General features: G+C 37.8%; 2 protein-coding genes across 10 annotated transcripts in view; both read right to left on the minus strand.

The window, feature by feature from the left end:
• Nucleotides 1-18,037, minus strand: part of adam23a (ADAM metallopeptidase domain 23a) — a 28,310-nt gene extending 10,273 nt beyond the window's left edge. For 3 of the 6 annotated variants that reach the window (XM_079432602.1, XM_079432606.1, XM_079432605.1), the window contains exons 1-24: nucleotides 17,474-17,693; nucleotides 16,522-16,745; nucleotides 15,947-16,023; nucleotides 11,342-11,405; nucleotides 11,177-11,259; nucleotides 10,774-10,837; nucleotides 10,623-10,695; nucleotides 10,445-10,530; nucleotides 10,293-10,358; nucleotides 9,981-10,049; nucleotides 9,731-9,897; nucleotides 8,762-8,846; nucleotides 8,550-8,637; nucleotides 8,382-8,433; nucleotides 8,158-8,257; nucleotides 6,466-6,537; nucleotides 6,268-6,354; nucleotides 6,067-6,147; nucleotides 5,213-5,263; nucleotides 5,057-5,120; nucleotides 4,780-4,885; nucleotides 2,006-2,125; nucleotides 1,755-1,923; nucleotides 361-472 (exon numbers count right to left, since the gene is read on the minus strand). In XM_079432602.1, coding sequence (XP_079288728.1) covers nucleotides 361-472; nucleotides 1,755-1,923; nucleotides 2,006-2,125; nucleotides 4,780-4,885; nucleotides 5,057-5,120; nucleotides 5,213-5,263; nucleotides 6,067-6,147; nucleotides 6,268-6,354; nucleotides 6,466-6,537; nucleotides 8,158-8,257; nucleotides 8,382-8,433; nucleotides 8,550-8,637; nucleotides 8,762-8,846; nucleotides 9,731-9,897; nucleotides 9,981-10,049; nucleotides 10,293-10,358; nucleotides 10,445-10,530; nucleotides 10,623-10,695; nucleotides 10,774-10,837; nucleotides 11,177-11,259; nucleotides 11,342-11,405; nucleotides 15,947-16,023; nucleotides 16,522-16,745; nucleotides 17,474-17,552 — 2,239 coding nt within the window. In that variant the 5' untranslated portion in view covers nucleotides 17,553-17,693. Of the gene's footprint in view, nucleotide 1; nucleotides 93-360; nucleotides 473-1,754; nucleotides 1,924-2,005; nucleotides 2,126-4,779; nucleotides 4,886-5,056; nucleotides 5,121-5,212; nucleotides 5,264-6,066; nucleotides 6,148-6,267; nucleotides 6,355-6,465; nucleotides 6,538-8,157; nucleotides 8,258-8,381; nucleotides 8,434-8,549; nucleotides 8,638-8,761; nucleotides 8,847-9,730; nucleotides 9,898-9,980; nucleotides 10,050-10,292; nucleotides 10,359-10,444; nucleotides 10,531-10,622; nucleotides 10,696-10,773; nucleotides 10,838-11,176; nucleotides 11,260-11,341; nucleotides 11,406-15,946; nucleotides 16,024-16,521; nucleotides 16,746-17,473 lie in introns of all 6 variants that reach the window. The other 3 variants (XR_013785020.1, XM_079432603.1, XM_079432604.1) reach the window with 3 other exon arrangements.
• A 2,093-nt stretch (nucleotides 18,038-20,130) lies between these two features.
• zdbf2 (zinc finger, DBF-type containing 2) lies at nucleotides 20,131-27,157 on the minus strand. Of its 4 annotated transcripts, XM_079432044.1 has the most exons (8): nucleotides 27,078-27,146; nucleotides 26,463-26,549; nucleotides 26,098-26,142; nucleotides 25,509-25,542; nucleotides 25,300-25,396; nucleotides 23,437-23,515; nucleotides 22,930-23,057; nucleotides 20,131-22,798 (listed from the first exon to the last, which is right to left on the minus strand). In XM_079432044.1, the coding sequence occupies exon 8, from the start codon at nucleotides 22,681-22,683 to the stop codon at nucleotides 20,356-20,358; it is 2,328 nt and encodes a 775-aa protein (XP_079288170.1). In that variant the 5' UTR covers nucleotides 22,684-22,798; nucleotides 22,930-23,057; nucleotides 23,437-23,515; nucleotides 25,300-25,396; nucleotides 25,509-25,542; nucleotides 26,098-26,142; nucleotides 26,463-26,549; nucleotides 27,078-27,146; the 3' UTR covers nucleotides 20,131-20,355. The 4 variants fall into 4 exon arrangements, with proteins under 4 accessions (XP_079288170.1, XP_079288168.1, XP_079288169.1 ...); XM_079432042.1 differs by lacking the exon at nucleotides 23,437-23,515 and having other exon boundaries at nucleotides 27,078-27,157; XM_079432043.1 differs by lacking the exons at nucleotides 23,437-23,515; nucleotides 27,078-27,146 and having other exon boundaries at nucleotides 26,463-26,940.
• Nucleotides 27,158-27,270: the final 113 nt, after the last annotated feature.

Here is a 27,270-nt window from a genome sequence, read left to right on the forward strand (position 1 = left end):
CTCTATTCCCCACCCTGTGCCTCCAAAAATCACCCCCAGGGCCAGAATGGTCCCTGCCACTGCCCCTATCAGCCTGTTTGTGGCCACGCTCACTGTGCAGAGGAAATAGGGGTGATTCAGCAGAGAAAATGTCACTCAAGGCCCCATTTTTAAAATAAATTGTAGTGTTTGTGAAAGTCTTGTGAGTGGGAAAAGTCACAATATCAAAATGGGCACCTACAAAAAGCAGAGATCTTTGGAAGTGGCTTTGCAGTGGATTGGAGTTAAGGTGTGTATGCATTTGAGGATTAGGCTGTAAGTTCTTTGTATGTATATGGTAAAGTTTTTTTTTGGTTTAAAGAATTAAGAAAGGTCACGAACCCTTGGGACCCGGGTCCTCGATGACGGGCGGCTCTTTTGGGGGGTCGTGAATGCTGCAGTCAGTCCCTGCCCATGTAGCATCACAGGTGCAGGTTGCTTCATTATTGCACACCTGAAAGAGTGGAACAAAAACTTGTGTGTGATGATGTGTAACACACCGATGATAAAGGTAACCCTGTAAGCCTCGGTTTAATATTTACAGAATAGCCAGTTTAACTAAAAGGTATTTAAGAAATTTCATTTTACAGTTTGTACATGTGTTGAAAAATAATTTTATAAATAAACCTGAATTGAACTGGAAATGTTTCTCTTCGGGTTTTATGAATACAGTAATGTTCAATAATATTTTATAATATTACAATTAGAATTTACGATTGATAAAAAATTTTTTTACACTACAATAAAATTGGTTTAAAATATGCATACTATTGTTCAAAGTTTGCTTTTGGTTTTAATGTTTTGAAAAAATAAGCTCAGAAATGCTGCACTTATCTGATCAAAATAAAGTAAAAACAGCAGTACTGTGAAATAATATTAGAGTTTAAAATAACTGTTTTATTTAAAAACTTATTTTTAACTTATAAATAATAAACTTATATATACAAATATTGTAATTTTTTTCTTTGTTACATATATAGCTGTGTCGTATCTTTATTATAATTTAGCTGTGGAAACTGTTATACTTTTTTACAGGACTCTACAGGATGAATAGAAAGTTCAAAACACCATTTGTTTGATATCTTTTAGAAATATTGTGTAAAAATTTTAAAGCCTTTACTGTCACTTTTGATAAATTCAACACACCTTTGCTGAATAAAAGTATTAATTTCTTACTGACCCCAAACTAGTGTAGCTGCCTTTATATTTTAAGAAGGTCACTCGCAAGGGGAATGCTGTGTTTGAGAGGCCTTGGCATTGAAAAGTGTGAAAACCCCATGCGATTTCAGCTGTTTTTCACCAATTTCAATACCCACTCTTCAAAACTCAGCCTTCCTAAGACATCTCAACAAACAATATGTCTGCAAATCCCAAAACACAAAATGCTCCACAGTCAGACAGTGTGTCTGATTGGCTAGTTTACTGATTGACAATGTGTGCTGTCCTACAGCAGATTTAAGCACAATTAAAACAAAAATTGACCCATTTCTTATAGATATTGGATACCTATGACACTGTGTTATTTTCAATTGTTATGGAATAGATTGTCATTTCTCTGAATATAAACGGAATGCAGGGGATGAATTCAATCACTGACGTTAAAATTCTGGATTAAAGTTGTAAGTGGATTTGAGTGGATTTCTGGCTTTGGTGGGTTGGAAAACTGAATAATTTTCAAGGCTGACTGTGGTGTGAGATCCATCTAAGCAGCAGAGTGTCAGATGATGCTCACTCACGCCGTGAGAAGAGCAGACTCGGCCAGCTGGGCCAGACGGACAGGCTGTGAGGTTCAGGGAGGAGATGGGTAGACATTTCCGTTCAAGGCACATCATAGAGGGGCCACACAGCGTACCATCTTCCACATACCCTAGATCAGTGTCATCATCCAACAGCACGTGACCCCCACTACACAGGTAAAAGAAAGAAGTATTTCAGGAGTTTTGTTAAAGCATATTGGAAAAATATTTGCAGAGATCCAGGAACAGACCTGCAGCCCAACAGTCGCCCCTGATGGTTAAATGTGGTGGGAGTAACGTCGCCTTTCAGGGTCCCGATCTTTGGGATTCTCCCAATATTACTGCACAGCAGGTACCCGCAGAACACATCGCTGTAAATCCACAGGATTTGGAAAGTATTAGAGATGGTTATGTGATCATGTCTAGACGGTAACCTTTGTTCTGCAAATTTCATGTAGGATTCACATTTCGATTTTTACAGTATTTATTGCTAGAGCAAGCATTCATTGCTTTTTCTCATTTCCTTACACCCACAGAGATCAAGTTGTTGCCGATATTATCAGTAACTTCTGATAAACACATCATGTGAGTACATGTAACACAACCATGTAACACAAATAAATACCCATTCCAATCACTGCTAATGGTAAAGATAGGGTTTATCAAATGCAGGGTTTGTGAACCCCTGGGGGTTCATAATATAAATGCAAGGGGTGGGGTTGATATAAAGCTATTTCATTTATCCAGTTTCAGCAGGAGAAATATTAGAAGTTTTCATATAAGATGAAATGTCATATCACTACTAAAATTGCCATATATGACAAAATATTTTTTGGTGAAGTTGTATATCTAAATAATTTTGAAAAAAGAAAATAAAAAAGGAAATGCTTATTGAAAAAAGTATTTTATGTTTACCTGCATGTCATTTTACCATTTACCAACATAAGAGAATCAGGAATATCTGAATATGTTTAACTTAAAATCTCAGGTAAAAAATAGTGAAAAATTTACATCTAATGAATTACATCTTGATCAACCTAGCAATGATCATATCTCATTTGCACGAAAACATTATATGTTTCTATATTTCCTAACACAACATGCACAGGAAATTAAATTTAACTAAGGTCTGCACAAATGACAGTGGTTCACTTGTTATTTTATTTTACTTGTTAAGCAGTGATGAAAGTTAAATTCCTCCATGCAAAGTCTGCAAATGATACTGTGATTAGGTTCAGCTTATGAATTAAAGGGGACCTATTATGCAAAAATCACTTTTATAAGGTGTTTGAACACAGTTGTGTGGCCGCAGTGTATGAAAACAACCAGCCTATAATGGTAAAAATCCACCCACTTATTTTTTTATAATCTAAACAATTCATAAACAGTCTCTCCAAACGAGCTGTTTCTCCCTCTGTTCACGTCACCGAGGGGAAAAAGTCCCACCCATTTGTTACACAGCCCTATAAGCATAGACACAGCCCTGAATGAGAAGCTGTGATCCGCTTCCACCGTTAATGATTACTTGCTGTAGCTGCTGGAGATATACAATGTCAGCGTCAAAGAGGCATTTGAATGAATGATGCATTTATATAGCGCTTTATTGTGTATTGTTGTACACCCAAAGCGCTTTACAATCATATAGGGGGTCTCTCCTCAACCACCACCAGTGTGCAGCATCCATTTGGATGAAGCGACGGCAGCCACAGCACAACGGCGCCAGTGCGCTCACCACACACCAGCTACAGGTGGAGAGGAGAGAGAGTCATAGATCCAATCAAGTGGATGGGGATTATTGGGAGGCCATGATTGACAAGGGCCAGTGGAGGGAATTTGGCCAGGACACCGGGGTTACACCCCTCCTCTTTACGATGAGCGTCATGGGATTTTTAATGACCACATTAAAATCAAGTGTTGTGTTTTGGAACGCACTAACGAACATAGGAGTCTCCATAGACTCCCTACATCTGAGCCGCTGAGGACACTGTGGTCAAGTTTCATTGTCTAAGGAAATGTCCCGGAAAAAAAACGGTAAAGTCCCCAATACGTGTAGGGATCAATACTAACACTTAGTGCGCGAAAGTCAGCTCCAGACAAAGTACCACGCATTTGTTTTCCAAATTGCCCTTCTGAAAGAGCTTCTTGGCACTCTGTAAGGCTAATGATGCTAAAGCTAACATTGTCTCTGTCTGTTTTCTCTGGTGCTGTCTTCATGAATGATCGTGAATAGGAATGTGGTAGTTAAAAATTGCATATGAAAGCAATGTGAGTCGATCGCTTGAGTTTGTTGAGCTCATAATCACGAGTGGGTCTTATAAAGTTTGTGATAGCATGCCATGCACCACGAGACCAGCTATGTTGTTATTTTTATCCTGCTGTGCTCCCCGTCTGTGTAATTCATAAACGCAAATTTATTATGCACAGTATAATCAGATGACTGACTTTGAAACCGAGTATGTTTTCTGTAAAGATAACAGGCTTGTACTAATAGGGGAATGTTTATTTGCAATGGCTAGCACTGCTAATTCGGAGCTTGAGCTCTTGAAACTACGCCAACTTCTCCGGGAGCACCAGCTCATTTGCATTAAAGCAACATACTCAAATACAGAGCGTGTTGGCTCATAACCTAAAAGTGGCAATTTTAACAAGCTATAAAAAATTATCTATGGGGTATTTTGAACTAAAACTTCACATACACACACTGGGGATATCAGAGATTTATTTTACATCTTAAAAGGAGCATAATAGGTCCCCTTTAATATTTAGTCGAGAAGGCCTAATTCTAACATTACTGTAACAGAACACATTATCATTACCTGGTGTCCTACAGAAAACTTAAAAAGACACAAAGTTTTCAATGCTTTCTATAAGTTTCAACAGTAAAAATGCATTAATAGCAAAGCACATGGCCAAGAAATGTGCAGAACAAGAGCCACCATCTAGACTTGACCAGGTTTTGTACCATATTAAAGTTTCATGGTTCCGCATATTCCTGCTCTCCAAATAATTGGGGGAACTGACTCACTGTTTGCTGCAGGGCACCCATTTGTCTCCATCTCTCCCACAGTTCCCTTTTTCTGTCCCCTCTGTATTTAACTTCTCATAGCAGTGCTTCTCTGACCCTCCAGCCTCTGAGAGAAGAGAAATAGACAGAAAGAATGAAGGGAGTGTGACAGAGAAAAGAAAAAGAGGAAACACAAGCAAGCATTACTGAAAGACAGAGTGGGTGGATTGCAGTTATTTTAAAGTGCTTTCTTTGGCAAGAACAGTTGAAGCACTCTGAAGGCATCAGCATCACTCACTTGGACCCCAGATGTATTTGCACTGACTGTCCCGGGTCTTACATTCACCACTGTAACAGCGACCCTGGAATAGTAGTAAACAGTTTGTAGAGGGTTTGATCAAAAATAGTCAAAATGTTGGTCTTCCGTGTCTTTAAATAGCTTTATATATCTGACCTGATTGAGCTGACAAGAGTAGCCATCTTGCTTATGAAGATTAGGGGGGCACTGTAAGAATAACAAAGATATTTACAAGTATTTTTGATTCAATGATAAAAAATTAATTAAAAAAACTGTATTTTAATATTTAGATCAGCATTATCTACGTTTTAGTATTTTTATGATATAAATTGAGATTTACTTTAGTTACTGGATAGCAGCTGACAACTGGACTATCAAAGTTACTCCTTCAGCTCTTCATCATTTTTAGAAGTGTTAAAACTGCAGGCAGGCTGTCATTTAGTATAACATGCCTTCTGTTATGGCAGATAGTGAAGCTTGGGGGGTGTATTGTGCGAAAAACCATCATCCCTGTGATTGTCATGTAGAAACTGTAGCATCTTCTGCATAAATTAATAATGGCCCATTGTCAGAAAATTGCCCTATTGTGTAGCCATGACTTACTACAAATATTATTTACAGGAAGAATCAGATACTGGACATTTCATTAAATTAACTCTCACTTTAATTTGTGTAATCCAAGGAAATAATAATAAAAAAACATTAATTTAATTTGTAAATGTTTGTTTTGCAAGAGAATGTCAGAAAATGTGCATGTGAATCACCATTACATTTTAATCGGCTGTATAGAAAAAGAAATCTAATACTACCCAAATTTTGCTTTTACTGAAGTATTCTTTCACTATGTGGTTCTGTGAAGATGCTTTTCTTTCTGTTCAACCCTTTATAAGGGTTATATTTCCCCTTTAAAAATGTTTTAATATTTCTAATGTCACATTTATATTGCTGACATAAAAAAAAAAAAAAAAAAAAAAAATAGAATAGAATTGAATTGAAAGAAATAGCAAAACCTGTCCCGAGTCTCCTGAACAAGTCTCTGATATGTCACAATCATTCACAGCATATCGACAGCTGTATCCGCGAGGGTAGAACTGAAAAAGGTGCAGGGACAGGGATTGAGAGAAACAGCTGTTCAGTGCATTATAAGATACTCATTAGTTGAGGATGGAGGAGGTTATGATGAATAGTGAGGTAAAAGCAAAGTGTCTTACCAGGCATGTGCTTTTGCAGCAGGGGCCGTCACTGCAGTGTGCTCCATTAGACAAAGAACATTTTTTACAGCAGTCTTTATAGCACTCCTGCATAACCAGATCAAATATGTGCACACAGACCAAAAAAGGTTAGCAAAATATTATGTTTTGCTATTGTCTGTATGGAAGTATGATTTATGTAAAAAAAAAAGTGCTTACCATTCGGGCCCCACAGTCACATTCCTCTCCCACTTCTACGTAACCATTCCCACATTCTGTAGCCTCAAAGAGCTGCCAACACAAAGCACAAGTTTATCCAGGATCACGTCTAATATATGATGACTGTAAGTATTTGATTGATGTCAATGACAGTCTGTCACAATACACGCGAGAACCACTGACATCAAACCCGCTTCAATATTTCAATTTCAGATTTCTGTTGAAGACCCCTGTTTTTTGTGGGTTGCAGGTACATGAACAGAACAATCAGAAAGGCACGTAGATCCATAAATAGATTAGTTGGAGTCTAAAATCCCAAAATAGCACAAAAACGTAGCATACATTAATAAACAGAAGTGCACACCAAGAAAGCAGGATTTATAAGAGAGTAACATTTGGAATAGAGGTGACACCCTCCAATGTGTCTTAAAGAAACAGTTCACCCAAATGTAAAATTTGCTTAAAATGTACTCACCCTCATGCCATCCAAGATTTGGACAGATTTGGATAAATTTAGCATTACATCATTTGCTCACAAGTGGATCCTTTGCAGTAAATGGGTGCCGTCAGAATAAGAGTTCAAACAGCTGATTAAAACATCACAATAATCCACAAGTAATCTACACACCTCCATTCTATCATTTAACATATTGTGAAGTGAAATGCTGCATGTTTGTAAGAAACAAATCCAACATATGTGACCCGTGCTGGCAAAATTAGTCGGAATGAGCAAATTTTCAAAAATGAGTTTTTTATTTTCACATTTCCATTAAAATACCTTCAAAATGATATATGACTTGTTGGAATCGGACAAAAAAATGACTGAGCTACAGCCGTTTGAAGGCGATAGAGTCACCAGAGTTGATTTTGAGAGAAAATCAAGTTAAAGTTTTCTGAAGATTCAAAATCAAAATCACCAAGCAACGTTACATATTTTCCTCCAGTGCTTCTCTTTATAATAATTACTACATTAATAATCACAATATAGCTATTTTTTATTTTATCCTTGTAATTAAAAATTAGAACAAAGATGCAAATAAGTCTAATCAAGAGCAGGGAGTGATTCTGTATTTTCTTTTAATGTTTGATTAACATATGTTTAGACCTACTGTAATGCATGGATCTAATATTATGTTACACATCAGATATTTGGACTGAAGTTGTATGAATTACTAGTAGATTATTGTGATGTTTTATCAGCTGTTTGAACTATCATGCTGACGGCACCCATTCACTGCAGAAGATCCATTGGTGAGCAAGTATTGTAATGATGAATTTCTCCAAATATGTTCTGATGAAGAAACAAAATATTTACATCTTGGATGGCCTGCGAGCGAGTAAATTTTCAGCATTTTGGGGTTTTCCTTTTTAAAAATGTTGAGTAATGGAAAAACAAACAAACACGTATTTACATTTGCTTATTAATTAGCTGAGAGAAAAATAGATAAAGTTCTTAAAACTGCTTATCAAAACATTTATGTGCAAAATATCAATTTTCTGCATTTGCTTTTGTCTTGATTTTTCCCCCTCCAAATAACAAATGTTTAGAGGGAAAAAAAACAATGAAAACTGCATAGTGATTGTCAAGCTTTAAAAAACATGACATTATAATTCACTGCACTTCCATGCAAGTGAAAGTGTTGTGTTTTTCTCATGTTTTTGTTAGTTGTCCACACTATTCTTCAAGCCTACCTTGTTGGGTTTGTTAAACAGACATGAAGCACCACCTCTTAGAAGAAAGTTCCTGTAGTCACTAATGCTGCATTTGGAAAACCTGCGTGGGTGTTGCACTCTGCAGAGGAGAACAGAGAAAAACAAACCTACGCAAATCAAGAAATATGACAGAAAACTAGGAGCTAAAATGCCCGGCAGGTAGTCAGGAGAGGCTATAGAATAATGTGTGTGTTTAACGATACCCAGTGTCTTCCATTATACATCCCACCCATGATTCCATGCAGCCGCACTCTTCTGTGAGAACACAAGAGTGAGTGAGAAAGCCTGTGATTTGACTTTAAATCCTTAAGTCTTACAGTAAACAAATAAGAAATCCAGTAGTTTGACAGCAGGAGGTGAAACAAACTTACTCCTCCTGATCACAGGATCCCATTGGATACCCAGATTCTGTGCTAAGCTCTGAGAGAGAGAGGCAGCCATTGTCCATGTGCTGCCAAACTGAAAAGGTGGAACAGAAACAGCAGAGGTAAGAAGACATTGTCATTTAGACTGACTGTAAGGTAAGGTTTTACAGTAAATTGCCCAGTCTGTCTACCCAGAATGCTGCTTGTGTCAACCTTACCTCATTAACACCAATTCCTTTTTCTTTGGAACACACACCACCAATATATGCAACACCGCTCCGACCGTAATGAAACGTCACATTCCTGCAAGCAGAAAGAGATCTTTATCACTGTCACCAGTTTCCCTTTTTCTGTAACTACGTATATTACCAAACAATGGTATTCAGCTTTATTCTTAGGAAACTGTGTCATCTGCGCTGGAAATGTTCAGGTTTTCTTTTTTATTACTAACTGTAAGATTAACACTGTGCTGTATTTATTTTGAACCCTGTCACAGTAAGTTTGAAATGGATTTATTTGTCATTTGAATAGGTCAATTCTGGCATAAATCACACATTGTAATAAAAATATATTCATTAAAAAGCTATAATTCCTGTTTTACTTTAAAAACATGCTTTGCATCAACAGTGTTACAGTTAAAAGGTTTTGGATTACATGTTATCAGGCAATCATAACAGTCTGTTATCTAACATCATTGTACTGAACAGTGTTTCTCTGCTTTAATAAAAAAATCAATCACTATGATTTTTCCAAAACAGATGCATGCACTAATGATTTAAAAGACTGTAAAAGAAACTCTTGTTTGAATCACACAGCCAAAAAAAAGGTTGAACACATTTATATATATAGTGAAATTAGATATTTGACAAAATGTATTTATTTAAATGTAACTCTAATGTTGATGAATAAGGATATGCAAACTGGCTGATATTCCAGTCCTAAAAAATGTAATGCTTTATTTTTAAAGTTGCATTATATTTTGCATTATACACTAATCAGTGTTAAATGACATACTGTGATGTAAGTCTGGCATTATCTTAGCACACACATTTCCTGAGAATAACCCACACTAACGTTTCTCAGTTACTCTTCTACACCCACAACTGAACTGAACATTTTCTGTTACTGGCCAACATTTTTAACCACAAGGCTACCACAATTTATTCATTCAAGAGACTGCAACTCACGTGAAGAGGTGCACAGCATCAGCATTGATGTTGATGTTCTGTTGTCTGTACTTTGAAAAATCTCTTAACATTTCCAATGGTTTCACGCTCAGCGGAATCCGGTCCCTGTCAGTCCAAATCTCCACAGCAAGCAACACCACACGCGTATTCAACTGCTGCTTAAAAATCTAAAGAGAGTATTGTATTAAGCTGAAAATAAGCCGGGTGACTATTAGGGAAATATTTTACAGCAATAAATATGCGAACATACAGCGTCTACAAAGTTGACCACTGATTTGGCAAAGTTCCTGGTATGCTTTTTGCTCTTATGCCTTTTAAACTGCAAAAACAAGAGATGAAAAAAACAAATAAGTTTCAAGGTGGAACATTTTTGGTTCTGCGGTATATGAAAAATACGAAAACATTTGTATTCAGTGCCCTCTAGTGGATAATTTTAACAATTCACTTGGAACAATTTGAGTTTTTACATTCAGAAATGCATAAAACATGATTAAAAGACATTTTCAGACTAAGCTAACTCATACAGGATGCTTGTACAGTAATGTGTTGTGGATGAACCCACCGTGTTGTGGTCAGCGACAATCATTATTTCCAGATACTTCATTTCCTCAAAACTGTTACGTGGCATCTTGGAAAATAATAAAATCAAAATCATACATTCAGAAAGCATAACGTTTACGTATGAGGTAGCATTTCAACTGAGTAATTTCTTACAGCTCTTTTCCTCCTTCTCTTTAGCCAAGGCATGATAGCAAAGATATGTTTCTCCTCTTCTTTTTCCTCAACTGGGTCATCAGCAGCTGAGGGAAACAGACATAAGGTAACCATGGAGATGAGGGTGTGGATAAAATATCTCGCCATATATCTATTATCAAGTCCTTGGCACACTTACCCCAGTCACCTGGGACAGAGGTCACATGGAGCGACGATGTTCGACGCAAACTGTGGGGTCGTGCTTCTGTTTCCTAAAAGGTACAAACATGGTGACATTTGTAGACGAGCTATCAAATCAAAAAGGATAAGCTATAATGATGTGATCTTACCACGGAGTGAGTCTGTTTCAGAGGCTCGATGAGATAGACAAAATTACCATCATCAAACATCCCACTGGAAGAGTGAAGCACAAGAAGGGGGTTGGGAAAAGAGTCAGGGATGTCAATCGGGAAAAGGATATAGGAAGAGGGACAGATAAAACCGTAGTGAGTCAAATCACTTGTCAAGTGACAAGACGAAAACCACAAGCGTGCTTTTCTAACCGAACAAACGCTCTGCTCTCTCCCTTGGCTGCTCTCTGTGACACTCAACCACACACTAACATGTGACATTCAAATCTTTTCATGTCTACCAACTACCATCTGGCCTCACAGTAGGTCTCCAGGTCAGATTTTCTCTCTTACGCTCTCTTTATCTCACACATACACATTTAAACAAAGCAAGGTTTCTTACTGAAGCCCGTTGCAGGTGGATAAAGCTACACGGGAGTCTTCTTTTCCTCTCACACGGCCGTGGTAGTAGCAGTGTTCCCCACCCTAAACAAATGCACATTTATCACTGCTATGTAGTTGTTATTTTGAGGGGTCTTTTTGATATTTGCTGCTCTTTGTATCTTACCCTGGAGAGAACGGGCTTGTCTTTCTCATAGTGGATTTCCATATAATCTGAAGAGAGCAGATCACTAAAATCAAAATAAGAGAGAGAATTCAAAGGGGCAATCTTGCATTAATTATCTAACAGCACAACAATAAAGCTACAGCCCCAAATCCCATGCACCTATGTGCTTAATAAGCACGCATTGGGAGAACACTGTATTCTGTATCAGCTGTTCTAGTTATGGGACCTACAGGTTGTTAGTGGATCAGATGCTGCATCAGTTATTCTGCCACAAAGGTTTGTTAAAGCATGGTTAATATACATAAAAAAATGCAATAAATATGTATTTTAAATAGCAAATTGTGGCTATATGAATGTTGTTTGATAAATATTTAAAAAACAGCATCACTAGCTGGATTCACCATCAAATGTTCTAAAACATGTTTTGAAGAAAACAGAAAAAGAAAACTCCTTTAATCTCATGATCACACACATTTCTGTTGTTGCAACTGATTCTATTTTTATCATTTTCACATGCTGACAATTAATCAGCCTAAATGCATTTTAGCTTGCAAAAATGGACACATGCAGGCATATAATTCATCTCATAAAAAGAAAAAAAGGAAGCAATAATAATTCTTATTTATGACTTAAATGTGTTTAAATATTTTCTGTGAAATGACATCAAGTTAATGTGCACATCAAGTGAAATGATGTGCACATTAAATGGGATAAAACACTGGACTGCCTTGTCTTTCATTTTAAGGACTAAAAACCTCTTTCAAAATATATTCTTTTGTGTTCCACAGGAATGATATGAGGGAGAATAAATGATCATTTTTTTATTCTTTTAAACAGTTAAAATCTCTGGTATTATATATTCCTGGTTATTATTATTATTATTATTATTATTATTATTATTTAGTCATTTAGCAGACACTTTTATCAAAAGTGACTTACAAATGAGGACAATAGAAGCAATCAATTATAGTATTAACACAACTAAAACATATCCAAAACTAAAAGCTAAAACTTTATAAATACTACCTATACACATTTAAAAATAAAGAAATTAAATAAAAATGACAAATGCATACAACGAAATTTCAAAACTTAACATTTAAATGAAAAAAATAAAAATAAAATAAAGCTAAAAACAATTCAAAATATTAAAGAACAAAAATTATAAGAGTATAATAAAGATTCTAACATAACACTAAGCCAAACACCAAAAAAAAAAAACTATATATATGTATATGTACAACCACACACACATACATACATACATACATATATATACAGGTCCTTTTCAAAAAATTAGCATATTGTGATAAAGTTCATTATTTTCTGTAATGTACTGATAAACATTAGACTTTCATATATTTTAGATTCATTACAACACAACTGAAGTAGTTCAAGCCTTTTATTGTTTTAATATTGATGATTATGGCATACAGCTCATGAAAACCCAAAATTCCTATCTCAAAAAATTAGCATATCATGAAAAGGTTCTCTAAACGAGCTATTAACCTAATCATCTGAATCAACTAATTAACTCTAAACACCTGCAAAAGATTCCTGAGGCTTTTAAAAACTCCCAGCCTGGTTCATTACTCAAAACCGCAATCATGGGTAAGACTGCCGACCTGACTGCTGTCCAGAAGGCCATCATTGACACCCTCAAGCAAGAGGGTAAGACACAGAAAGAAATTTCTGAACGAATAGGCTGTTCCCAGAGTGCTGTATCAAGGCACCTCAGTGGGAAGTCTGTGGGAAGGAAAAAGTGTGGCAGAAAACGCAGCACAACGAGAAGAGGTGACCGGACCCTGAGGAAGATTGTGGAGAAGGACCGATTCCAGACCTTGGGGGACCTGCGGAAGCAGTGGACTGAGTCTGGAGTAGAAACATCCAGAGCCACCGTGTACAGGCGTGTGCAGGAAATGGGCTACAGGTGCCGCATTCCCCAGGTCAAGCCACTTTTGAACCAGAAACAGCGGCAGAAGCGCCTGACCTGGGCTACAGAGAAGCAGCACTGGACTGTTGCTCAGTGGTCCAAAGTACTTTTTTCGGATGAACGCAAATTGTGTATGTCATTCGGAAATCAAGGTGCCAGAGTCTGGAGGAAGACTGGGGAGAGGGAAATGCAAAAATGCCTGAAGTCCAGTGTCAAGTACCCACAGTCAGTGATGCTGGTGTTGGTCCACTGTGTTTTATCAAGGGCAGGGTCAATGCAGCTAGCTATCAGGAGATTTTGGAGCACTTCATGCTTCCATCTGCTGAAAAGCTTTATGGAGATGAAGATTTCATTTTTCAGCACGACCTGGCACCTGCTCACAGTGCCAAAACCACTGGTAAATGGTTTACTGACCATGGTATTACTGTGCTCAATTGGCCTGCCAACTCTCCTGACCTGAACCCCATAGAGAATCTGTGGGATATTGTGAAGAGAAAGTTGAGAGACGCAAGACCCAACACTCTGGATGAGCATAAGGCCGCTATCGAAGCATCCTGGGCCTCCATAACACCTCAGCAGTGCCACAGGCTGATTGCCTCCATGCCACGCCGCTTTGAAGCAGTCATTTCTGCAAAAGGATTCCCGACCAAGTATTGAGTGCATAACTGAACATAATTATTTGAAGGTTGACTTTTTTTGTATTAAAAACACTTTTCTTTTATTGGTCGGATGAAATATGCTAATTTTTTGAGATAGGAATTTTGGGTTTTCATGAGCTGTATGCCAAAATCATCAATATTAAAACAATAAAAGGCTTGAACTACTTCAGTTGTGTTGTAATGAATCTAAAATATATGAAAGTCTAATGTTTATCAGTACATTACAGAAAATAATGAACTTTATCACAATATGCTAATTTTTTGAAAAGGACCTGTATATATATTGAATTTATAAATGTGTATGTATATATATATATACACATACACATTTATAAATTCAATATATATATAATTTCATCTCTATTTAGTTTGTTGAAGTATTAAAATAACTCAAATTAAATCAAACTAAAACTTAATAAAAGACCTATACAGACATAATAAATTCAGACAATATTTCACTAAAATTAGAATAAATAACAAATACAAATCACGACAGTATAGTTTATCAGTAATTCTAAGAAATAACACTATCAAACACATGCTGCACTGTAAAGTGATAAGTTGACTTAACTTAAAAAAATTGAGGAAACCCGTTGCCTTAAAATTATCAAGTAAATAATCATTTAAAAAAAAAATTAAGTTAAGTAAATAATAATTAAACAAATTAAGTTAAGTGAATTGTCAGGTTCACTTAACTTATTTTTTTAAAAGTATTATTTGCTTAAAAATTAAGGCAATTTTTTTTAAGTTAAGTCAACTTATCACTTTTTACAGTGTAAAAACAACAACTTACTTACACATAGTAAGAAATGGTTATAAAACTGAAACAGAAGTGAAACAAGTAGTAGAAAAGAGGATAAATCAAAAATGATACTTATATGATGTGGAATCTGAAAAGTTGATCACAAGACTAGTGATCAAATAGTGTAGAGCAGATGATGCCTAGTCTTAAAATGTGCTGCATTCTCATTTTAATTATTCAAGACTTGTTTGCGTAAAGGTATATATGCAAAAATAAATGAAGAATTCTTTCTGAGTTGCCAACCTGCAACCCATCTTCTGTGACTTTCACAACTTTGAAAGAGCAGCTGAAGATACGCCTCTTCCGCAAGCACTTAAGCACTCCACAACCAAAGCACTTAAAACAAAAAATACTTTCTCCTCTTGTCAGCATTTTACCTTCGCTCTAGCTTGTTTCCTAATCTAGCTTTCTACTAAACCTGGTATTGCATACTAAGAATATTGTTGGCTATATGACATATTGCTTGTGATGTTTCTCATTTGAATTTGCTTTGGATAAAAGCATCTGCTAAATAAATTAAGGTAAATTAACCCTATTAAACAGCTAGCACCTCATATAAATATGTTCTAAGAAAGTTTTGCTAACGTTCCCATTAAGTTATGAAAACAATATTCCTGAATGTTCAATATCCAGTTTTTTAACATGTCTGTGAACCATCTGAAATTAATGAATACTGATGTTTTAAAATAGTTCCATTAGCAATAAATAAATAATGCTGCTGTGCTAACGTTTTGAGAATATTGTTAAAGACCAGATAACTTTGAACAAACATTACATTAATGTTACTGGAAGTATGCTTGTTGATAACTTAGAGAACCTTGCCAAAATGTTAGTCAAAGTTGTGAGAATGTTCTCTGTTAGCTGGGATGCCAAAGGCTAACACTGTGAATTAATGCAGCATTGACACAGTTTTAACACAGCACAGTTCGGACAATATTTAAACCACATTGTTATTTGCTTTTCAACAAATACCTTGAATATAAAGGTGCAGTCAGGGAGGAGATGACTGAATAGACTAAACTTGTGTGATAAATGAAAAATCCCCCCAATTAGAAATCCCCATGCACCTATTAATGCAAAAGGGAAAAAAATATATATATTTTCTATTTAAAAAAATGTGATATTTTAACAGCGCACAACTAAACAACAGAGCAATTCCGTGCTTTTGGAACCAAATCTGTCTTTTACTGCTCAGACACACAAACACTTACTTGTTCAAAGTAAGGTCCAAAGTGAAGGTGGTGCCAAAGGCGTCCAGCTGGAAACTTGCTTGAGCCAGGTGGACATCCTGCGGTCAGGGAGATAAACAGGGGCTCATTAACACTTCACAAAACAAACATATGTCACTATATCAAACCTGCCAGCAAAGCCTGCAAATGCTATTCATTTCTGCAGACACATTATATCACATTCACAGTGAGCAAATCTCTCTAAGTGCATCTATAGATAAAACATATCTGCTCTAGAGCATCATAAATCACACAGCTGTGCTGTTTTACAGCAAAAATACTGCACTGGCAAAAGTAAAGTGAAAGTGTGTGCACAATGCAATCCCACAACGTCTGTTCGGTACAGAGAGTGGGGGGAGTGAAAACTGCTTCTTTTGCGAAAATTGCGTTAGATTTGTGAGGGAGGGCCGGTGAACCTGGATCAGCTCGGAGAATTTGGACATACTGCACCATTCCCAGCAACTCCTAGCGGTTTGAGTGTTGAAGATCTGAATTTGGTGGGGGCTAAAATATGCAGTGCTGGAGATATTTACACTGTAAGACACCCCATGTCTCACCTGTCCATCACCGGCCTGGTTCCTCGCCCGAGTGTTCAGGTCATGATCCGTGCTCTCCGACTCCTCATTCAAGTAGTAAATGAGCCGGGAGGGATATGTAACGGTGACCTTGTGCTCTCCGGTTTTTCTTCCCGTAGAATTGCCCAGTGCCGCCGTTGTCGCTTCTCGCGGGGTCTCAGACACGTGCTGATCCCTGAGATCCTCATTCTGTACAGAGCTGGAAACTGCAGGACAGGAGGAAACTGTTTACTGCTTTACAGTCTCCATCTCGGAGAGGGATCCCGTCAATTATATATGAACGTGTGCCAGCAGTCGCAGCCCTGTGATGCTGCGGAGAAGCTGCGCACAGATCTCCCTTATGCAGATCTCAGGGTATCGAACGGAGGCACTACTGCTGATAACCAAATAAAACACTGAAATCTGATCACACATTCAAGACAAGAGGGCGAGACATGATACATGTTAATGGCAGAAGAGAAATAAGAGACACTTATTGGCAAAACATAACCATATCAGTTTTTTTTCTCAACTTTATCAGCTGCATCTTTGGACATCTGATATCTGAATTGTAAAAGCTTTAGACTGGCATCATGTCAGCTAATAATAATCTATTGTCATTGTAATCGAATTAAGATTCAGCGCGCCTCACTGAGTCTTACCATGTTCCCATCCGGCACCACACTAATGGGGCTGTCAACCCATACAGAGGCCTTCCAAAGCGTTTAACGTTACCTCCCTCTGCATAGATTGACACATATAAACGGCCGTAAACACAGTTAAGTAATGGAGGCGGCTCAATCAAAGCTTGCGTATTTAGCTGGGATTTCCTACCGCGACAAAAGGCGCTGGAAAAACACCTTACACTAATACCAACGTAAGGTATAGCAAATATCCAATGAAGACGCTGTATTATGTAAATAATAAAGTTACGCAAGATCAACATTGTACTTACCCGTTGAGGTTGAGGCGATAGAAGATGGCACGGAAATAAATATGCTAGCGAGCAGACACAGATGGAATATCAGACGCATGATTCATATTTGAAGACTAAATAAAATGTCATTAGCGCGTCAATTTACAGCGAACGTCGCAGTCCATTATTATGAGAGCGATCCTGCGGGAAGAGGGGGGAATCCTTCATGCAGCATTGGAGACCGAGGGGTGGGTAGCACGGTTGGGATGCTGAGGGGTGGGGAGGACTGGGAAGGCGGCGAAGGGGTGGCAGCTCGGATGGATGGAAGGCGGTGTCCAAGCAGCTCATATCGCGAGGGAAGCCAATGCGATTGCGCAGTGCATCTTCTGCTGCGCTGACGCGTCAACCATCCTCACTTTGTACACTCGCCAACACACTCATCCTAGCTAATTGGAGATTTACCATTTTCTTCTCAATTAGTGATGTTATGTTCGTGAACGAATCGTTCTTTTTGAACGAATCTTTTAGGTGAACGAATCATTCTCGTTCACGTAATCCATTGACTGAGACTCATATTTCTCGTTCACTGAAACTCCTCCCTCCACCGCAGCGCGCCGCTATTGCGCGCATGCGTAGCTCTGGACCGTTTCCTCTGTCAAAGAATGACTAAACCTCGAGCCAATAGCCTTCGAGTATGATACGAGGACGGAGCATGTGATTTGTTGAATCTAGTGAACGAATACGCCCTTCATTGAGTTGCTTTGAGTTTGAAAGAGTCAAATGAACTGTTACATACATACATCTCGTCTCATTATTACGTTCGTCGTTCGAACAACTGGTTCTTTGTTTTATTTTTTTATATTAGTGTTGTTTTATGTTTGAACAGTTACATACTTTTAAATAAAAAAATATTTCATTATGTTAGTCATGTCATGCACTTTTGTTTGTTTAAAAACTGTGAAACATAAAAAAATATGGCAGTATTGATTATTTGCGTCACGTCATCCCATCTCATTTGCGTCACGTGACTCACGTCAGCAAATAGCATTTCAGCTCGGGTTTAGAAGGGGCATGTAATTGGTTGGATCGAACGAACGAATATAATAGCATCATTGACCGAGATGGCTCTGTTTTGAGTCTGAACGAGAGAGAGATCTCCCGTTCGTGAACGAATTGAACGAACTGGTAGCTATACCCAGTTCGTTGACCGGGTAGGTCGGCCATTCTGTCAATCTAGTTCATCAATCAGCAGAAAGCGGATGCAAAGCACAGGTATCCGTACTGTGCATGCACGCTTGTTTATATTCATATTTTACATACAGAATAACTCCTCGTTTAACATAATCTCAGATTTGAACGTGTAAATCTCTGCCTAAACAATTAAATGTTAACTAGCCTAGTATGCAAACAAATAAAAAAACACTTGTGCTTTGGTCATCCGAAAAGAGTGTAATTTAAAAGATAAAAAGAGTAATGACTTTGATCACTTATTTAGACTTATTTTATTCATTTAATGAGAAGGGCACACTTTTTAATGAAGCCAAATCGGTTTTTATTTTGTAACAAGTAAATACGTTAGTTGAACGGCACATGCTGACGTATTTGTGTAATATGGAAAAATGGTCACTGAACGAGTTAGTGAACGAATCTGAACGAATCATTTTGGTGAACGAACGAAAAATGAACGAGTCTCTGGAAAGAACGAAAATTTCCACCACTATTCTCAATACATTAAGATAACTAGAATGAGTGTACACTAGCCCACAAGCTCTGAAATAAAAGCTTTGGTCTTTTATAGGTAAATAAAGACATTGGCTAGACAGTTCATTAAAAGCATATCTATGTCAAGCCATATGGACGGACCGGCTAAACGTTTAAATGGTTTTTTTTTAATAATTAAGATGACTTTTTTCAGTCACTATTTTCACACGTATTTTATATTTAAAAATGAATATTATATAAGCTCATTGCTGCCTTATACATTCAAATTTGTTCTTCTATTACATTTATATATTTTTTCTTTCTTTTTTCAACCCATACCACTAAAATATAAGGGATATAATCTGCTATTTACTGCTGCTTTTTACATTATTTATATATCGACTCTTAATACTTTTTTGTATGTTTTGCTCTCTGTGAAGTGTTTTATTACGTGTTTACTGACATATGAAGTGTTGGCCTTGTGTAGACCTTTTATATTCAGGCTTCCACAGTCACTCAGGAGACATATTTGTATTTCATTTCTTCTCCAGCCACATAGGAGAGAAAAGTCAATGAACCAACCTCACTATATTTTTAAAAGCAATGTTGTAGCTTCTGCCCACTTTCATGGAAGATCGCAAACCTTCACTATGGCTGCTGGGATCTTTAGATGCTTTGATCTCAACAAGCATTAGGCAAAGTGTAAGTGCAATAATATATGCACAAATAAAATGCACCTTTATCTCTGCAGTGGGAGCAAACATTAATCCACATTTAAACTACACAGTGTAAAAGGCCTTTAAAGGCATTTGTATTGTGCGCTTGTGAGAATGAACAGCTGACTCCCAAAGAGCACATTTGCTCCTTGTGTAGGCTGTGTATTGCTGACTTGAGCAATTTTTGCATTTGTAGGTTTGCTATTTTTAAGACAATTTAATAGTGCCAAACCCATTGTGAAAAACATGCTCTAATATATAATCAAGGACAAAACTATTCATTATAAATTTAATTTACAACCATCAACCGTTGAGAAAATACCCATTATAAACTTAAAAAATATACTCAATACAAGTTAAAAATGCATATGACAAATAAACAAACATATAGAGACAAAAGTGAACTTCAACTAGAAACAGTCTGCTGAAATTCAACTGTGCAAAACTATACAGCATTTGAAGAACAGAAGACAGCTTATGCTCATGGCTGGTGTCTAATAACATTCAGTCTGCTATATGTACAGTGGCGGTCCTCCCCCTCACTCTCTTCTGCTGACTGGCACTGAGCATTGTATTTATTTGTTTAGAAGAGGATGTAATAACCGGCTGAATCGCCAGTTTAGAGGAAGCCGATGATCTAAGTGAGGACCGAGCAGGGCTCTTGTTTCTGGGAGATGTCCTACATTCTGCAGATATACGGGAGCCAACAGTTTGCTGGAGATTGCCTTGTGATTTTGCTTTGCGCTGTGGTTTTGGTGACTTCCTCTTGGTCCTGTATGGGGGTACTGATGGTCTCTTGCCTGGAGTCAAGGGTTCAGCCCTCCGTGAGCTACGTCTGATTGGTGTTTGGTCAACTGGTGTTTGTTGGCGGTGCTCCTCTTGTTCCAGTCCTCCAACCTTATAGGAACTGCCTGCACAAGAGTGAGAAAGTGCTTTGGAAGAATCATCCACATGGGTAGATGGCGTGAGGTGTCCGAGGAGGAAACAACTGCTACTTGAGATAGAGGAGCGGGTGAATAAGGCTCTTCGGCTGCTAGACAAAGAAGAACCGGGTTCTGAGGGGCCACCGCTATCCAGAATGGAGTCTGAGGTGGAGGTACATAGATCAACCATGCTGCTCCTACCACGACCCTTCTGAGAACCTCTTGATGACTGCCCCTGCCCCAGGCCCTGCCTTTCCTTATTAATATCCGGGCTAAGGCTACGGAATAGCTGTCGAACGTGTGAAAGAGATTTGGAATTAGAGGGTGAAGACATGCCTTTTGGTGGACTCTTCAAGATCCTATTGGTCAAAGGGTCATAGAACTTAAGAGGTGTCTTTTTGTATTTGTACTTCAGGCCAACGTCACTATCACATGATTTCCGTTTCCTTCCTTTTTTAATAGGGGTAGGCTTGGAGATTCCTTGACCCCCATCTGGGGAAGAAAGCACATAGACCACAGTTTTGGCCTGTAGAGGACTCATTATCTTGCAGTAAGAAGCTGGAAGCTTCAAAGCACAGAGTCTGGTCTTCATGTCAGGGGTCCTTTCAGGGCTGGGGCATTGCTGGGGCTCTTCACTGTGTGTTGAGGGGAATGTTTCTTGTGATGATTTTCGCCGCACCACAGGGCAGATAAGAGGGATGGTCTGTGTACCGTGGCTTACCTTTACCACTTGGCAACGTGATGCAAGTCTGTAAATTTTTTGCCTAGATTTCTTCAAAATAGTGGAATGCCTGGGGTCTTCTTCATTGTGATCCATGAGTGGCAAGATGTCTGTAGGCTCCCACCCAGCATTAGCTGCCTCCTCATTTTTGTCCTGCTTCTTTTTCTTTCTCCTTTTTCTACTGTGCTTCCCAAACCTAGCTAATGATTCGCTGTCAAAATAGCAACGGAACTGGCCTTGTTGGAATTCTTTCACTATGGAGTCTATCTTCACATCATCTTCAAACATCACCTGTGTCAATGTTTTGCCAACAAAAGACTGTGGTATGTGGGGAAGATCAGGAAACACCTTCTCAGCAGAACTCTCCATGTTTTCCTCAGGCGTTCCCACAGTGTTTAGGGCTGTGTGCAGCTGAGTCTGGTATCCTTGGTCTTCAAGGTTTATATGCACTTCCAGTAACTCGGCTAAATGTTTTTCTTCAGCCTTTGTCTTTCCCAACGTCATCTGTATTGCATTGTCCCATTCTTCACTGCCTTTGGATTGACTCATAGACTGAGGACTCAGAATGAAGCTAACATCATCCTCCCGCTGATCTACATTGAGACTGTGGCCATAACAGTATTTTTCAATAACCTCCTCAATCACATCTCGAATCTGGTCAGATAGATGACTGAATGTCTGTTCCCTATGGGGGCCTTTCCAAGGTGGCAGTGCTGAAATCCACACTGTGGACTCTTCTGCCACTGATCGAAAGGTTGAAGGCTGGTTCTTTGAGGTAATGCACTTTGCAGCTGTTGGGACACGGGAAACTGTAATGGAGTCGCTCCCCTCTTTATCCTTATTGGTCTTCTTGTGCGCTTTCCTGTGTTCAACAGCTCCAGTCTTGGCAACTGGTGGACCCTCTGAAGCACAGGGATGTCCAGAGGGGTTTCTTTGTAAACTCTGTCTCTGAACAGGTAGTGTCAATTGTGATGTATTCGGTTTGTTATCACTGGCAGAGCTGTCACTAGTCCTGTGCAAAAAACCCTGTGTGGGGGAGTGCTTTTCAGGGGGAGGTGGTTCAGGCACCACTTTTCTTTTTTGGGAAGTGGTTTGTATGTATGTAGATGCAGTAAGGTCAGTCATCACTGCTGGAGTTGAGGCTGCAATTTGCAGCATTTCATAGGACTCTTCATCAGAAGTAGGCATCTCCTCACGTGTCCCAACAGAGACACCATCATCGTCTGATCCACAGTACACCTCTGAGAGCACCTCCTTTGGGATGAGTGGGGTGGTTAGCGAAGGTAGATCAGCATGAGTGGGCCTACAGAGAAAAAGAGGTGCCAAAAACAGTAAGTGAACATTGTTTTTTTGCAATTCACAAAACTCAAAGTATACAGTATGTTATGAGAACGTCAACAAGGCTAAATAAGAAATCTGATGTGGATAGCATACCGTGTATCACTATAGCGATGAGGATGATGCTGAAGCACATCCTGGAGGAATCTCTCTAGCAAACTTCCAGAAGACACATTAGCTCTAGCAGCTCGTACCACTTCTCCATGTTGGGCACTCAAGATGTGCTGCAGAATACAACAACAAGTTGTTTACAAAAAAGCCATAAAAACTCAGAATGTCAAAATATTAATAATTATAAACAGGTCTGATTATCATAAATGTATGATATTAGAATCTTTAAAGGGGTCATATGATGCGATTTCAAATTTTCCATTCTCTTTGGAGTGTAACAAGCTGTTTGTGCATAGATAAGATCCCCGAAGTTGCAAAGACTAAAGTCTCAAAACCAAAGTGATATTCTTTATAAAAGTTAAGACTTGTCCACGCCCCCCTAAAACGGCTCATTTAAACACGCCCCCACGTTATTGTCATGATGTCTGGAGATTTTCATAACACTGCCCAAACGTATATATGCAATGAAAGGTGCGTGATTTGTATTCTCACTGTAGTATTGTTGCTGCTGCCGGCGCCATGTCCTGGAGACGCTGTGATTCGTTGTGAAAGTGAAAGTACTTTGTTTGGGCTTCCAAAAGAGGACACAACAAGAAATCAGTGATTAAATTGTATTTACAACACTGTTCCAGAGCAGTACAATGCAAATATTCGAGGGTGTGCAGCACTTTTTACGGAGGAGTATTTCCTGAACCTGGGAGAGTAGCCTACAATGCTGGCTTGCACAAAGGCTGTTTCTATAAAGTGGGGCAATTCCAACTCTGCAAGGACAGTCTGACGCTTCTGACTCACAGCCTGTAAGTACATTTCTGCCACTGACTATTCAAATGTGAGTTTTGAGCAGTGTAGAGTAGTGCTTGTTGTTTGTCGTTTCTCCGATCACCAATGCAGACATAGTAATGTTTAATTAAAAGACAGTCTAAGTCATTATAATCAGTAATTATGTCCCCACTGGATGCAACAAATGCTTCATTTGTAATGGGTTTTATTGTTTTAGTCTCATCGGTGTTAGGAAACGCCATCACAATACGGTGAGGGCCATAACATTTGCGTCTCACGCTTGAGGTATTCGGCCAATCACAACGCACTGGATAGCTGGCCAATCAGAGCAGGCGTTTCAGAAAGGCGGGCCATAGAGGAGCAACAATAATGTACAGTATGTGGAAAATAATGTATTTTTTTTTTTTTTTTTACTTTAAACCACAAACACATTGCATTACACCAAATAAACAAACTAATTGTTCTTTTTAGCAATGTCATATGACCCCTTTAAACCCCAATATAAATATATTGGGTAGCGATTCACATTAAATTGCTAAAATGTAGGGATGTAACGATTAACCGCAAGCCGGTTGAAAATCGATTCAAACGTGTGACGATCAAATCGGTTGAGATGCTAAACAGATCGCGATTCAATTAGGGGTAGGAGTTTATATTAATGTATGCCTGAGGGGAACTTACTGTCTTTAGAAAAGTTTAGATGGTATGTTTCCTTTTCATCTTACCTCTTATAATAAATATTAAAGTTCATAAGTGCAGGGCTGCTTTGTTTACAGCGGAAACCAAGGAAACGCTTTAAGTGCCACCTGCTGGCAGAGAGTAAATCTGTGTCTCATTCAGCTCGTCTGCTGTTTCATTTCATGCAGATATTTTTAATGTATACAGTAGTTTCACAAAACTGAAGTCAGATCTTTCTGTTTTTGCTTCAAATTTCTAAATTATACAGTCTTATTTAGATTAAAAACTGCTCATGTTGCATGTATGCAGCATCTTTGTTTGGATTATGATTAAAATGCAGTGGTTGCCTCTAATTTTAAATGGAAAAAGCACAGACAAAGCCTTATTTTGTTTATATGAAGATATTTCTTTTATTTGTGTTACTTTTTTATTTGATTTGGAGCTTGTTTTAAATTTCAATTTAGGTTTGTTATTTACATTTACATGATATTTACATTTTGTTATTTAGCAGAGGCTTTTATCCAAAGCGACTTGCATATGAGGAGAATAGAAGCAATCAAAACCAACAAAAGAGCAATAATATGTATGTGCTATATTAGAATATTAGAGTGTTATATTTCAATTTCACAAAGAAACGTGCTGCATTTTGTCCAAGCAAAAATAAAAGGACACATTTAATTTATAACTTGTCTTAAATCTCAATTTGTTAAAAAACAAACAACCCCCCCCCCCCCTTAAATCGAATCGTGAACTCAAAATCGTGAATTGAATCGAATCGTGAGTTGAGTGAATCGTTACATCCCTACTAAAATGGAAATATTAATCCAAACTGAACAAATACTTTGACTAATACCTTGACAACAACAGTATTTCAATGGAATGACGCGAGTTACGTACCTGTTCCACACTATTGTACAGAACTTGACAGCAGCTGCAGTAACCCTGTCTTTGGGAGCTGGAAGGACCAGCAACAGGCTCTTCTCCTCTACTAGTCCTTCAGATGGGGTAAATAATAGATTTTAATATTTATTTGTTTTAAATATGGAATATAAACACATAATGAGATGGATAATGGACTGCTGCAAATTTATTTTCAGATAACTCACCTGCCGGACATGTCAGCTGGACGCCTCTCTGCTTCTACAACACATGACAAAACATTTATATGCATTCTCTAAATCAGATGTTACATTGGACATCAGTGGTGACCCAAGACAAGACCAAATATAATGATCTTTCGAATGTTAAAAATACCTTGAAAACATTTAAATTGTTCTTATTTATTAAATATCTTTAAGCAACAATTCCTCACAATGTTCATCATAATTTTCGCATATTTATTATAGTCTAGGTAGTCTCTAAGTAATTATCTTTTTTAGTCTTATTCATAATTTTTATTCATAATAGAAGGACATGTCTCACAACCTGTCCATGTTGGCATTTGTCTAGTTTGACTAGATTTCTAACAAATGACAGCTCAGTTTGTACCAAAATGCTGTACAGTTTGATTGGAGGCATATAATTTTACATCAACAACATACAAGGGTTTTCATCTCCCTTTTAAAAGTTCTTTATTATAAAAATCTATTTTATTATCATAATGGTACATGGTTATTTAATTAGTATTTTAATAGTCCCTCTAGGCTCAATAATAAAAAAAATAACAAAAATCTAAATATATAAAAACTGTCTTACTTTTAGCAGAGGGCTGTGGTCCCTCCTCCAAGGGCATGGTGCTGTCTATAAACAATCACACAAACACAGAGCGAGAGAGTTGCATGGTATATCATTGTATTGCACACTGTATAGGTTGGACATTCAGAACATTTTTATTATATGCATTTACAGTGTTCTCTTGCAAATCCATTTAATTTTTACAATATATTTGATCTTTCTTGCTCTGGGCCTTGCAGAAACTTAAATACACAGCTATGCAATTACTGACTTATTCTGTAGTGTTGTGTATTTTATAAATAAACTTAAGCAATAGGCTATAAGATTTTTTTTTCGATAAACAGGCATACTAAATAAATAAAAATATACTAAATATATATACTCACCTACATGGAGAGGATGCCTATAAATGTTTCCGTGTCACATCACCGCGTAGATGTGTGCAGCCACGTGTGGAAAGTTAAAAGTCGCATCTAAAGATACAGGATACATCAAGGAGAATTAGAAAACTTAAAAGTCTCTTGTAAGTGCACTTATTATTCTACTTGTACAGTACGAGTAGTACATTGAGAATAAGTATACAGTAAGAACGAAATATACATTAATAAAGCACTATTTGTATCTTAAACTCAGTTTTGATACATAAGCTTGACATTAATTTGAGGTGTTTTTTACGGTCCAGCTTCAACTACTCATATACCGGCCTGCACACACAAACACGGCTATTTAAACAGCGCGCCCTAATATTACCACATAAATACACTTTAACGTAAAATGTATTTGAAAAGGCTTAAATTTTACACGGTTTCAAACTATCCACACTGTTTGGAAACACACAAACTGTAGTTTAAGCTAGCCAGCTAGGCTAGTTCACTTAGCAAGCTAGTGACACTTAGCACGACAACGTGGACAGCGGGATCGTGTCATGGTAAATATTCACTTATTTATGATCTACAAAATACATGAACACAATGTGGCTGCAGTCTTAACCGTACTGTCACCTGATTATAGATGTTATTCCACTTAGATCCCATCGGTATCCGGATTTAGCCTAGGTCTGTTCGTGGAGTGACGTAAGAGTAAAGCGCGGGAATCCGCCCAGAATTTAATCAATGAAGCTGCAAACTCAACGCGACGAAATAACCTTTATAGAAAAGTCTAATTACATGCCTTGATAGTAACATTATAAATGTT

The sequence above is a fragment of the Barbus barbus genome, assembly GCF_936440315.1.
Source record: "Barbus barbus genome assembly, chromosome: 13".
NCBI classification, from domain to species: Eukaryota; Metazoa; Chordata; class Actinopteri; order Cypriniformes; family Cyprinidae; genus Barbus; species Barbus barbus.

Coding starts and splice junctions, on each gene's coding strand:
- zdbf2 (XM_079432042.1), bottom strand. CDS start 26,134: ATGCCCTTGGAGGAGGGACCACAGCCCTCTGCTAAAA. Junction 25,397..25,508: donor CCAGCTGACATGTCCGGCAG/GTGAGTTATCTG, acceptor CCCCATCTGAAG/GACTAGTAGAGGAGAAGAGC. Junction 23,058..25,299: donor TGTACAATAGTGTGGAACAG/GTACGTAACTCG, acceptor TGTATTCTGCAG/CACATCTTGAGTGCCCAACA.